A 12,928-nucleotide genomic window follows, 5' to 3' on the forward strand; every position below is an offset into this window, starting at 1 on the left:
GTTATGGGCTTAGACATAAGTGCTGGTGACACCCATGTAATGCATGTTTGAGTGTTTAGAGGCCATTTGGTCTTGGACCATGATGTCACATGCCCTAAATAATTTTAACAGTTTTCAGCTTCACAGTCAGAATCTCTCATCATGTAACAGTTTTAAACATAGTAACCATAAATGCTGAAAATACAGAAAAGAATACTGAAATATTTTAAAAAGCTATCAGCCCAAGGCACACATTCTTGCTTGTGCTCACTTTTTTTTCCCCTTGAAAGAGTCACTTGCGCTCTCTGTTTGATTTGTCTAGGAGCATTTTCTTCCATAGAAGAGATCCCAGAAAATATTGTACACGACCATGAGAAGAATGGCCTTCCACGCTTGTCCTCCTTCAGTGACTCTGAAATTAAAAAACGGTAAGAGGTGGCTTCCCAGGGGTGTAGGAAGGGTTTGGAGTCAGTGGTGTTATGGGCAATCAAGAGTACAGCTGAAGTCTACAACTGGAATTGAGAACAGCAGGGTTTCTGCACCACCGCTTGTATTACGGCACTATTCTGTTATCCTCACAGATGTTGCCGTGCCTACCTGCCTCCTGGCTTTGAAGGAGAACACCAGTGTAGCTAGTGATACAGTTAGGTCAGACAACAAACTCCTCTGGATGTAGGGTTTCTGTAGTTGAGTGCATACCTAGTTCTTATGTAGCTGACCCCAGAAAAGAAGGTTTAGTTGGAAGGTCGACCCCAATGCCTTGTACCGTGAATCTTACTGCCTACACTTAAGATTGTCATTGCAGGCAGGTTTACTTACTGGGATTGAACTGGATAGGTTTAAAACATTAGTGCTGCTTAGCCTGAGGGTATTGTCCATTCAGTTGAACCACTTATCTTGCTGTTTATGTGCTTCTGGTTCTTCTCAGAGCAGAAAAAATACTTCCCTGCAGTAGAGCCTTTTAAATTACTTTGGCTAGATTTCTGCCTGTGTTTGTTCTCATCTCTACTAGAGCCTATATATAATCCCTGTAAGGGGTGGCAGCATGGAGAAAACAGGACATAAGATGACAGTGGACACTTCTAAGCTTGTGCTTGCTTAGGTTTTGTGTGTATTAAGCCATTCTGAAGAGTCAGCCCCTTACACATGTGGTGTTAGCTATGAGTAGAGCTCAGTCCAAGGTTTGTTGTATTCAGCGGTACAAATATGTTTATCACAGCTGTGCCTGTGGAAAGGGGTCACTTGATTGTGTTGATAGTGTGCAAGAGAAAGTACTGTCACCATGTTCTTGAGAATCTGGATCCATTCTCTCTCCCTGTGAACAGCCCTGCATAGAAGCTAACTGTTCACCCTGGGGGATGAGCCATAGCTAGGGTGTTTGAAGTTGAATGCCGTTATGATTCGGGTTTTTGCAGTCAGCCCACCACAGAAGTTGTGCTGGAGATGTATAACATGGGTTTCGTTAGGAACTCTGAAATAAATTGTCAGAGAGTTTAGGTGTAGAGAGAGGAATGGTGTGGATCTGTTGATCTAGTTTGCTGACCTGTAGCCCTGCTTGGTTAAGAGTAAGTCAGGAGAACCTGAAGACTGATCCAAGTGCATATTGAGGTTGGAAAGAGTCCATCCACTTATTTCAGTGAGGATTGGGCTCTAAATCTCCTTTCTCAGTTATTTACTGAAATAAGCTTTGTTTGTGATTTACTCCTGCTACAGATAATCAGAGAATGGTTAGGGTTGGAAGGGACCTTAAAGATTGTCTAGTTCCAACCCCCCTGCCATGGGGGAGGGGGGTTGATTTCAATCATAATCATTGACTACAGAATATTACAGTTCAGTAGTATCACAACAAAATGTGAAATTCTGTTGAAAACTGTGGTCTCATGAAAATTATATTCTTGGCCATTATTGAAAGCATGACAAAACACCAATACCAGATTTATTTTTTTTGCTTAAGCAGTGAAAAGCGCAGCCCTCTGTATGCATATAATTGCACCAAGCCGCTTTTTCCATGTCTTTATGTATTTTGCTTCTTGAGCTTAATCACATGGCATTAAAAATATCTTTGGCTTGGAGCTTTCAGCATCTTTTCACCATCTTTCATTTCCTGTTTATATGGATTGAGATAAACTAAGGTCCTCCAGTTTGAATAAAATGTGAAAACTGGGATGAACAATTTCCACTTTGTACTGTATACAAAAACTGTTAGTAAAAAGACAGAAATTGTATTTCTAGTCCTATTGATTATAATATTGATAGACTATGCAAGTGGTGTAAGATTCATATTGCTGTGTCTGTGGTCTGAGTTTACATACATTTTGTAAGTCTTTGCTAAACACACTTTCAAAAATTTGCTAAACACTTTGCTTATTTATTTTTTTTTCCTTCCTCTGTTTAGACTGAATTTATACTTCAAGTTTTTTATTGTTAGAGATCCATTTGAAAGACTTATTTCTGCATTTAAAGACAAGTTTGTGAACAATCCTCGGTTTGAACCTTGGTACCGGCATGAAATTGCTCCTGGCATTATTCGTAAATACAGAAAGAATCGCACAGAGACCAAAGGACTGCAGTTCGAGGATTTTGTGCGCTATCTGGGTGACCCTAATCACCGATGGCTGGATGTTCAGTTTGGTGACCACATCATTCATTGGGTAACATATGTGGAACTCTGCGCCCCCTGTGAAATCACATATAGTGTGATTGGACACCATGAAACCCTGGAGGACGATGCTCCGTATATCTTGAAAGCAGCTGGCATAGACCATCTGGTATCATACCCCACAATTCCACCAGGCATAACAGTGTACAACAAAACAAAAGTAGAGCGGTATTTTTCGGGAATTAGCAAGAGAGACATAAGACGCCTCTATGCACGGTTTGAAGGAGATTTTAAACTGTTTGGTTATCGGGAGCCAGACTTCTTGCTTAACTGACACCTAGGATAAGGTCTGAAGAAGTGTCTCATGGCTTGATCTAAACCTGCGTGAATACCACCTGCAACACTGACAGAGCTGAGAATGACCATTTGTTTTCTATCTTTTTGATGTTGCTCCATTTTTCAGTGAAGTATTTGTCACATGAACAAGTAGGGGCTTCTAGTTGTTGTTTTCTGACCATGTTTTCAATATGTGACATTGCAATTGAAGTCTCTGTTATCTGAAATACAGAATTCTGCTTCTCCCCTCTTCCCTCCTGGAAAAAAGAGAGTGAACGAATGGGCTATGGTCTTCCCCTCCTTCTCCCAGACAGAATGCCGTTTTTAAAGTGTTGTGAAGTATTTATAAAGATGGCAGTTTCACTGTAGGTTAACTCTGACATGTGGGTGAACTTGATGATTCATGCTCATGAGAAAGGCATATAGTCTCCCATGAGCTTTGAAAATGAGAGGCCAGTACAGGACTAAAAATTGATTATATGCTTGACAAAATCATCTAGGTTCTGTCATGTGGCTGCTATAATAACAGTAATACTGATCTAATTCCATTCTTGTTTGTCACAAAATGAACCTAAAAGACAGAAGCTTTAGAAGTGTTAAAAAAGGGACTGGTTTCAGAGCCCAGTGATCTTTGTATTTTTGTCAAGTGTTTACTGTACTTACTACTGATCTATTGAGCCTCATAATTATGCTTTTGATTTTCAAGATATTACTTAACTCCCAGCTGTGTAAGTTTTCTGAGAATATCAGATGCAAATGGAGCATAGAAGAAATGTGAAACTGCTAGGGAAACTTCAAGGAAAATTAATTTAAAATAAAGTATTAATTGTATTTGTGGGAGCACATGTAGAATCATGAGATGCTCTCATAGAATTTAACTTGTTTTGTCTTCTAACAGTTAAGATTAATAAAGAAGCCACAAAAGCAGGATGTCATATAAAAGAGCTGCTAGAGTCACTTAGATTAATGATGTACCTTTTTCTTATGTCCAGTCTTGCTCCATGTTCAGTACCTCAGAGAACAGAAAATTTACCTCCCTCTGAAAATTCATCTCCCTACTGCTAAAGGAGACAGGATGAATCCCTGATTTTTGAAGTGATTCACTGCCATGATGTCCTGACTCAAAAATGCCCAACATTTGTGTTACCAATGGGGTGAGTCAGCAACTTGCCATGAGTTTGAATGTCACTTAAATATGTCCACCCATTTCATGTGTTAAAAAAAAAGAAAAGCAGAACTGAATTGATGCAGCTATCATATTTGCCTGTGCTTGCATTGTGTCTCATAAAGAGCAGTCTCTTGCTTGAGTTCACCAGCAAGAAAAATCAGTGTGCTGCCACCTCATACTGCAGGTAATGGGGGAGAGAGACCACCTATCTGAAATACAGGAGTTGCTCTGTCACAGTGAGCATGTGAACTGTATTTTTTAAACTTTAGTCCTGAAAGATTAATTTTCAGGTCAGCATAATGTTGCTGGCTAGAAATGCTAATAATGGCCAGTGCTGTGGAATCTGTTCTTAAATCCAGACACAGTATGTTTTTTTTATAGCTTCCTGTATCAACACAAGGAAGCATCTTGCACTTGTGAAAAAGGAAAGCTATGCCAAGCTGACATGTGCTGCTATCCACAAAAAGGAAGCCCTGCTGTAGCTGGAAATGGTTTCAGAAAGATCTCAACAGACTAATTGAAATAAGGGAGAATCATTAACTGGGCATCGTTAGCAAGAGAATAGTCCAAGGTGGCAAAGCTGGAAGGTGGGATTGTTGGTTTGTGTTTTTTTTTTTTTTTTATTATTTTAAAACCCAACAATTACAGTACTCTAACTTGTTAGTTCTTAACCAATGATAAAAAGATGTTAATGGCTAAAGGTTTTTCTGTTGTTTTCTTAATATGGGAACTTAGCAAAATGTACTGTTAAACACATTTTGAAGCTATTGAGCTGATTGATTACCTCTCTGCCGATTTAAAAATGTAACAGTGAATAATGTATAGTGAATTCAGGCCTTAAAGTTTAATTCTAATAAAGATAAAGTAGAATTGTTTTCCTCTGAAAGCATAAGCTACTGATCACACAGAATGCCAATGTATATTTTTATTTTTCTTGGTAAATTACTTACTGTATTGATTTCTTAAAGGTTGCCAGGTGGAAAGTGCTATGTAAATATTAAGTAATATTTTTTTTCTAATAGCTTTCTTTGCATTGATTTCTCTCAGGCATCTGACAGCAAATGTAGACAGAGCTATGGGCTGACATAGGCAGAGGTGTGTACTGCTCTCCCAGCTCTGTGATCCCACGCTTTTCAGGCTGGGACTGGAATACTCGTTACCATTTATTCAATTCAAACACAAAGTTTCTCCTTTCAATGATACCCTCCTGAGATATGTTTTCTTTCTAGAGGAGTGGTTTTTTTTCTCGCGTGGCTGAAGTAATGATGGCGTGATTTTGGCATGACTCTTGCAGAAACTTGGATAACATGAAAGCCCTTGGTGAGGTGTGGTGGAGTTCTTATTATTTAGGTCTGGTGCAGGTAGGGTGGCCAGAGCATACTGTATGGGGGAGGAGGCTCCATATGCTGTGCTAATTCTATGATTAATTAAATGTTTGTATTTTGTTCTAACTTAATTGTACTCTATACAAGGCTTTTACAAATTTAGTCCTAGTGGCATGCATGAACATCATTTTTCTGTTAGGTCGTCATTTGCACACCACTTTCAAACCGCATATTTATGTTGTGTTTTGGGAACTGCTGTCCCAAACTGTTACTTCTCTTTTCTTGCTGTTACAGCTTCAGAAAACAAAATTGCATCCTTACTTTGTGCATATCTCTTTCTTTTTTGTTGTCTCTCCTCTGCAGGTTTTGAATCCTTTTTCCCATTTTAACCACATTTTACAGAGGAAAGTTGATGTTTTAGGCAGAGTGAGTTGCAGTAATCTTCCCAAAAATAGGAGAGGAGAGAACCATTCTTTGTACATCAGAGAGTCCATGCTGTATGTTAGCTTTAGGGAAAGTACAGACAGGAAAGGAGCTTTAATGCTTCTGCTCATCATGGAGCCACTTATTTCTCACAGGCTCCCTTCCCTAGTGCTCCAAGTCTTCCCACTGATCTCGGTTAACAAAGATAGAAATAATGAATTGAAAGGTATTCCATGGGTCTGTTATCTTCATGTTCCATATAAAATTAAGGACACTTCTAGAGATCAGCTGACTGGGGGGTTTTCTGGGGTCTTGGAGTGGTTTTTATCTTTCTTGTGGTGAAGATGGATCCAGAATTCACTTGCTTGTGAACCGCCGTTAAGGGCGGTGCCTGTCCGATCTTTTAACTTCAGCACATAGTGCATGATCACCGGTGTGCTTTCTGATCACGTGCTATGAAATTTTTCTGTAGTTAAAAATAAATGTGCAGACTTTTTTATTTTGGGAACTGTTCCTTCAAAGAAGTAGCAATTTGAAAATGTCCTGAAAACACATATTTTTTCACAGATAAGCATGTTGTTTTCCTATTCACGCTCAGACACTGCACTGTTTGTACTGAGGGTAACAGCCACCTGCTGCTAACGCTTGTCTCTGTCCTCAGATCAAGAAAGCCATCAGACAGCTCTGACTGTTCTGTAACATCACTTTTTCCTTGAGGTGTTAATAGCTTTGTTGGCTGGGAAAGCCACGTTTGATCTTATCTGTGCTCCAGAAAGTTTGCTGAGAAGAGAGTGGTTATATAGGAATTGCTTAAGCTTATTTTCTCAGATTAAAAAAGGAAATACTGTCAGTGTGTCTGCCTGTATGTGATATCCCTTAATTGACAGAGAGAGGGTGAATGATCTTTCTGCTTAATGGCCTTGTTGTGATTCACAGTAAGCCCCCACCTCATTATCAGAGTAACGTGAAGGGACCTGGATAGGAAGGAGGTGTAAATTCAATGTGTGCTTGTTTTAAATGTGAAGGTATAAAGGAAGGTTGACACAAGAGTTGGGCCCTGAAGATTTATCGTGGCTAATCACTTGCTACATGTCTTCTGCAGAGGCTGGTGTAGTTTCTTTGTGGCCTGTGCTTGAAAAGATTTATGCTAGGTAGAAAGAGGCTTGTGGGTGGTGGAAAATTCCCTTACAGCCTAAGTTAGCTGTGCGTGTTCCTGGGCCGCTGCTGTGGGGAAGGTTTAGAAGGAAATGATCCTATTAGCAGCAGAGCTTGGAGGGCTCAGGCTGTGAGCGGAGTGCCTCCCTCCTGGAGGAGGAGTGAGTTTGGCTCATGCTGATGTGTGCGGATGACTTTGGTGCTGCCATGTATAAATCTCTATTTTTGTGTTTTTAATGCAATTGTGTGCAGCTGAGCTGTCATCTTGCTTTCCTGTGTGTGGCAGTAGCCTGAGGTGCCTCATCCCATCACCACCAGAGCAGCTTTGAAAGGCCTGCAGCCTGTTTTGCTATGCAGTAGGAGACATTTCCCTGATGAAGCGAGTAGCATTACGCCTGCAGCCATGCACCTGGTAGCAACAGGCTGGTGTCAGCACGGAAATGGGGCTGTTCAGGGTTAGCTACTGTAAAATCACCATTTTCCCTTTTAATCCAGGCAGGAGTGAAAGGGAAAAAAGATGTGTGTTTGCTTTGAGTCATAAAAAGGAACTCTGCTGATAGAAATTCCAGACTGGTAAACCCAGGCAAAGCAGTGTCTGGGACAGAAGGATGAAAAAAGTCGTGGAGAGTTGCTTTAAAGCACCCCAGAGCTGCTGGAGGATTCCATGTTGAAGAAAAGTTACTGAAGCTTTATGGGAGGTGTTAGAGGAGCAAGCATGTTCCTCCGTATGGTGTGTGTGCATGCCAGAGGAGCAGCTGCCGATGGGACAGCATGCACATGGCAGGCTGAAAGCATGAAGCATCTGCTGTGGGTGTCTGTTTGAAATCACAGAAAGGAAAAACAAGTGGAAAGAAGTAATAAATAATCCTAAAGGTTGCCCATCTGGAAATGCAATACCCACCTAACTGCCAGGAATACAGTGACCACCCTGGATGTATACAAGTCATTTCTGAGCAGTTTGTGGGACAAAAGCAAACCTGCAAATAGGAGGGTAAACGTGGACCATAAGGCATCTGTACACGCTCCAGAAAGTGATTTAACACAGAACCTAGCCAAGGCTTTCAATCGTGCCTAAGTAAATGGATCTCATCTAGGAAAAATGTATAGCTATGCTGGAAGCATACAAGGAGAAGAAAAAGTTCTTGTGGAATAACTATCTCTTTCAACAACTGCGTGTTACACGCCTACTGTGATTTTAGAAGTAGGAACACTTAGTCTCTGTAGATCTTTTTTCCCTCTTGTGTACAGCCTTTCTGTTTTATTCAGTTTTCTTTCCCATGTCCCGAGAGGTCTTTGGATGATACACTACACTATGACCCATCATTGTTCTCTTGTCAGAAGGGCAGAAGAGGCTGTAGGAAATACAAAATGTGCTCCATAATTTTGAGGAACACAAAGAAAATTCAGAGAGTTGATATCAACCACAAATGACTTGTCGTGACTGTGAAACATTAAGATTGCATGAGCTTCTTCTTAAATGTTTCATGTGTTGGTCAGGAATTCACTTGTGGAAGAATTACTGCTATCCTCTTCTGTATTTGGCATCTTTGTTCTGTGTTTTGGATGGCTTCCAGTAGGGTTTTACAGCAAGTAAAAACTGGAGTCTGCCATACCTCCAAGCTTCGCTTTGGATCCACCTATTTTACTCTCATTCTACTTTAGGCATTTTGTAGAGTAAGAGTCGATTCTTTGCACTTACTCAGTTTCCTCGGTTTCTGGCTGTCCTTTGCAGTGCTGTACCATTTGTAGTTGTGAAAAGGCAGCGAGCAAGAAGACTCAGCAAACACTCTGGAGAGAACAGGACTCCAAAGTGGACCTTTGTATGCCTCTATCCACTTCAGAAGCTTCTTTCATCTCCCAGCATCTGTTTTCCTTTCATTATCTTTTCAGTCTAGCTCTTTGTAGTAAAACCCATCAGGGTAAAATTATGGATGTAGAAACATATGAGAGGAAAGGGATTAGAAAGAGAGTTGCAGTAAGAAAGAAAGAAGCGGCACGAGGAAGGGGCTTCCACACCCCCTTTCACAGTTCCATGCCATTCGGTCTATTTTGTATACTCTTGTTTGGCTGCTTTTAGGACCTAGATTCTCGGCCTTTTGGCTAAGGTCATGTGTAACGTGTAGTGGAGGTGGATGCCTGCACTTGCTGTTCTCTGGTGTAATCAGGGTAGGTGCTCTCAGAACAGACCTTTGTCCCATTAAGCATTATAGGACTGAATATCAAAGATGGAGCAAAGGTGTTATTTCCTTTCTTTCTAAGCAGCAGCAGTGTGTTGCTTTACTCCTCTTGACTACTAGACAGTATAAACATAATTTCACTTTCCTGGAAGCTGACCAGTGATAAAAACAGTATTTTAATCAGCTTTGAATCTCAGCACACCTTTTAAATACATCTCTGTGTGAGAGCAGGGTACTGCAGTAAATTGTGATTGGTTTTTGTGGGTTTAGGGTTGACTTAATAGGTTACTGGAAATGCCATTCTGATGGAAAACAACTTACATGCATTGCTGCTATCTCCGTGTAAGAGTCTATCATATGATTGCTTGCCAGTCAGAGAAAAATCACTTCATTAGATAGTGATACTCTTTTATTGTAATCCTCTTAACTGCTGGATTTGAGGCTTAAAATACAGCATGGTGGATGTGCTTTGTGCACTCCTCTCCTGTTCTGAAGTAGTATTGGCAGAAATTCCATACCTCCATTAGTTTGGGGCCTCTTTTCTGCAGCTTCTTGTTGGAACTGTTTCAGGTTTAAACACTTTGCACTGGAAGGTATGTAATTGGGCTATAGGTAGACCAGAAGGACAATGTGGGGGCTTCCATGAGGAACGATAAACCAGCAGTGTAACATGGCTGTGAGAAAGCCACCACCTAATTCTGCACACATCCAGCTAAATATTTCCAATAATGGCCAATAAAAATGAATATGGTGACTAAGGCTTTAGAGAGGCCTCGCCTTGACCCTGTGTCCAGTTCTCATCAGCTGTGATTGGGGGGGAATCTAGCAGAGATGCAGAGAGGGTCTACTGGTGTTTGAGCGGACTGAGGAGCCCACCTCCCAGACAGCGAGCAGAACTTGTTTAGCCTAAGAAAGGAGAGCGGGTAACATAACAAACTGCTGTCTAAACCTGTATTGGGCAAAATGAAAGAGTGGGAGAAGCTTGAAGCTTGCATCCAGAGAAGGAGGGGAGCCAGAAGAAGATGCAGTCACAAAAACAAACCCGTCTCAGTTGACCAGGAGCCAGCTGAGGCTGGAAATGGAGGAGGTTTCCTACCTTGAGGCTCTGTCATCGTTTTGGTGAATACAAAGGAAACAAAATAATACTAGGTTGCTGTGCCACTGTCTGTTAAAGCAGCAGAGGCCTTGGCTTCGTGTCGCAGCTGATCCTTCAGGTCCCATTTCTTCTCTCAGACCAGTGAGCCGTGGTTGCAAGCACAGCGTAGCAGGGCTGATGGGCGAGCGTTGGGTGATCTGACTGGAGGAGAAGGATCAGCAGAGGCAGGTGTGGCCAATCTCACATGGCCACATACATCCAGCCCACTCTTGCATGCCAAGAGATGGGCTATAGCTGGGGAGCTGTTGTCATCTCCTGCCTCTTTATCTTTTTTAGCTCATGTTAATCATATTTGGAGATGGTGGAAGAAATACCAGATTTTGTAAGGAGCCAGGAGCGTGGAGTTAATTCCCTGTCTTTGTTTCTTTAGTAGAAGGCTTACCATGCTTCTCCCTGGCCATGTTTGGGTTGGATGTCTGACACAAACAGAAGTAACTTTGTAGGAAACAAGATGGATGGAAAAGAGCATCGTGGAGGAACTTCATTTAAACTTCTGGGTATCCCCCTGCCCTTCTCCCTTCTTAATCCAAGGGAGAGGTTGGGGCAACACACTGAAACTAGACATCTGCTCCAGGTCCAGGTATCCCATCCCTAACTGGTCAGACTGTCAGCACGGCCCAGTGCACACAGACGTCCATGTGGTGTCTTTGCTCGGGAGGACCTCTAGAAGGCATCGCCACTGCAGACTCTGCCAATCCTGCTCAAACAAATATTGCCTCCTAAAAATGAAAGCTTCAGTCCACCTCTTCTTCCCCATCCCTGAAGGGAAGAATGACAGGCGCTTTCTGCAGAGGGGAACTGCCATCATCAGACATGAAGAAGCCGTCGCTAGGGGGACAACATACCAAATACGGTTTATTGATGACGTACCCTGTAATCAAAACTTTTCCTATGAGGCTGGGAGTATTGAAGGTATTTGTAACATGTTTAGAGAAGGTGAAAAGTTCCTGTAGGAGGTAGGGCAGGAATAAAATATTAATGGCTCTATTACCAGCAGATACCTTTAAAAGGCAATTGTAACCTCTGGGTTCAATCAGCAGAGTGAGCTTAGCATGTAGGCTGCCAGTGCTTACAGCTAATGCAGGTTACACCAAATACTGTCAGGAGCTTAATTTGATGCATTATTTTAATTTTGCCCCGATACACAAATAATCAGAGGTGTATGTGTTTGCAGTTGGTTCAGCAACCTAATGCTCCAGACCGCGAGCGATACTTTCATTAGCCACCTGAAATTTTAACATGTAGCTGAGGGCTTTCTTTGTAATGTATTATTCTGAAATATATTGAGTCTGCTAGGCATTTTACTTGCGCTAAAGGCACAGAAAGATTTAGTGTATTCTCTGCTCTACCTGAGAGGGCAGGCATGGGTGAGAGTCGGGGAACTTGGGGTTGGTTTCATGGAGTTACTCGAGTTTTGCTTTGCTTAATGCCTGTGGTATTTGAGGTGAGTTCTGCAAGTGTGACTGGATCCTAGAGCATCTCGTCTTCAACTTGGAGGAGCTTACAAGCGGTTTAGGGCATTTGGCTGAGGCAGTTTCTTTTACAGGATGTAGAGCTGATAGTGCCAGCTGCAATTAGGTTTCCTAAATGCTTTCTTTATAAACCTTTGGCTTTGATTAGTTCTCTGATGTTGCAGACTGTTTCTAAGAGCTAAAATGGTTATGCTGTTTCTGGGAATACCCCTTAGGAAAATGACTTAGGTTGTGTTGTGTCCTTGATGGGAAAAAAAATCTTGGTGTGCTACACTGATCTCTTGCAAGGGATGAAGGACTTAAAACTCAATGAGAAGGTGAAGTCACTCTTGTTTGAAATGTGCCTTTTGCTGTTTGTGTGATAACGCCACTGGGGAAATGGCACATCTTTGAAGAATTCAGGCCACACAAACTGAGAAAGGCCCTAGAGCTTGGTGGCTAAATTCTTCATAGAAGCTATGACCTGTCCTACCCTGCAAATGGTGAAGAGAGCTCTTCCATTTATCACTGCTCCTCACTGCAACAACCTGCTGCAGCCTCAGGTGCTAGACCCAACTGATGAGCCTCTCAGAACTAGAGGGGCAAGGATAATTTCTGGGGGAATCTGGGATATAGGCATGGATAAGGAGACTGAACACTTCAGAGATGCTTGGGAGGGAAGAGTAATAGGGCTGAAGTCCAACAGGGTGGGAGACAGAGGGGAGGCAAGGGACTGACTGAGCACAAAGGCTTGCACTAAGAACCTGTGAAGGATGCCGGAGTTGACTTTTTTGCCTTTTGTTTTTGGCCTATGTCTAGAAATCTGCATTCAGGAAGTGCTGGGTTTGCAACGGCTGGAACTGCTAAAGTTAGGGGCTTCCCCCTACCCTTATCTCCCACACCTCTTAGTGTAGGAGTTATTCTCATCACATTGTTATGTGCTATTTTTTTCACAGAATTCGTTTCTCATTCATTGTACTGGAGAGATGGGTGCTCCTGTCTTGAGCAGGGTTTTGAAGAAGAGTAAGGTGCCTGTGGTTCTACTTCGTTATCTCTTGCAGAAGATAGAAGTTGGGTACTGAGAGAGGGGAGAACTGGATGAAGAAAAAAGATAACCCTACATCTGCCAGCAGTTGCTACAAAAGTTTTAAATGATGTT

General features: G+C 41.9%; 1 protein-coding gene across 1 annotated transcript in view; it reads left to right on the forward strand.

The window, feature by feature from the left end:
• CHST10 (carbohydrate sulfotransferase 10) overlaps nt 1–3,852 on the forward strand; it is an 11,404-nt gene extending 7,552 nt beyond the window's left edge. Inside the window, exons 4-5 of the mRNA XM_010085074.1 lie at nt 302–407; nt 2,375–3,852. Of these exons, the coding sequence (XP_010083376.1) occupies nt 302–407; nt 2,375–2,912 (644 nt within the window). The 3' untranslated portion in view covers nt 2,913–3,852. The remainder of the gene's footprint in view (nt 1–301; nt 408–2,374) is intronic.
• The last annotated feature ends 9,076 nt before the right edge of the window (nt 3,853–12,928 follow it).

This window comes from Pterocles gutturalis, unplaced genomic scaffold (assembly GCF_000699245.1).
Source record: "Pterocles gutturalis isolate BGI_N339 unplaced genomic scaffold, ASM69924v1 scaffold30945, whole genome shotgun sequence".
NCBI lineage: Eukaryota > Metazoa > Chordata > Aves > Pterocliformes > Pteroclidae > Pterocles > Pterocles gutturalis.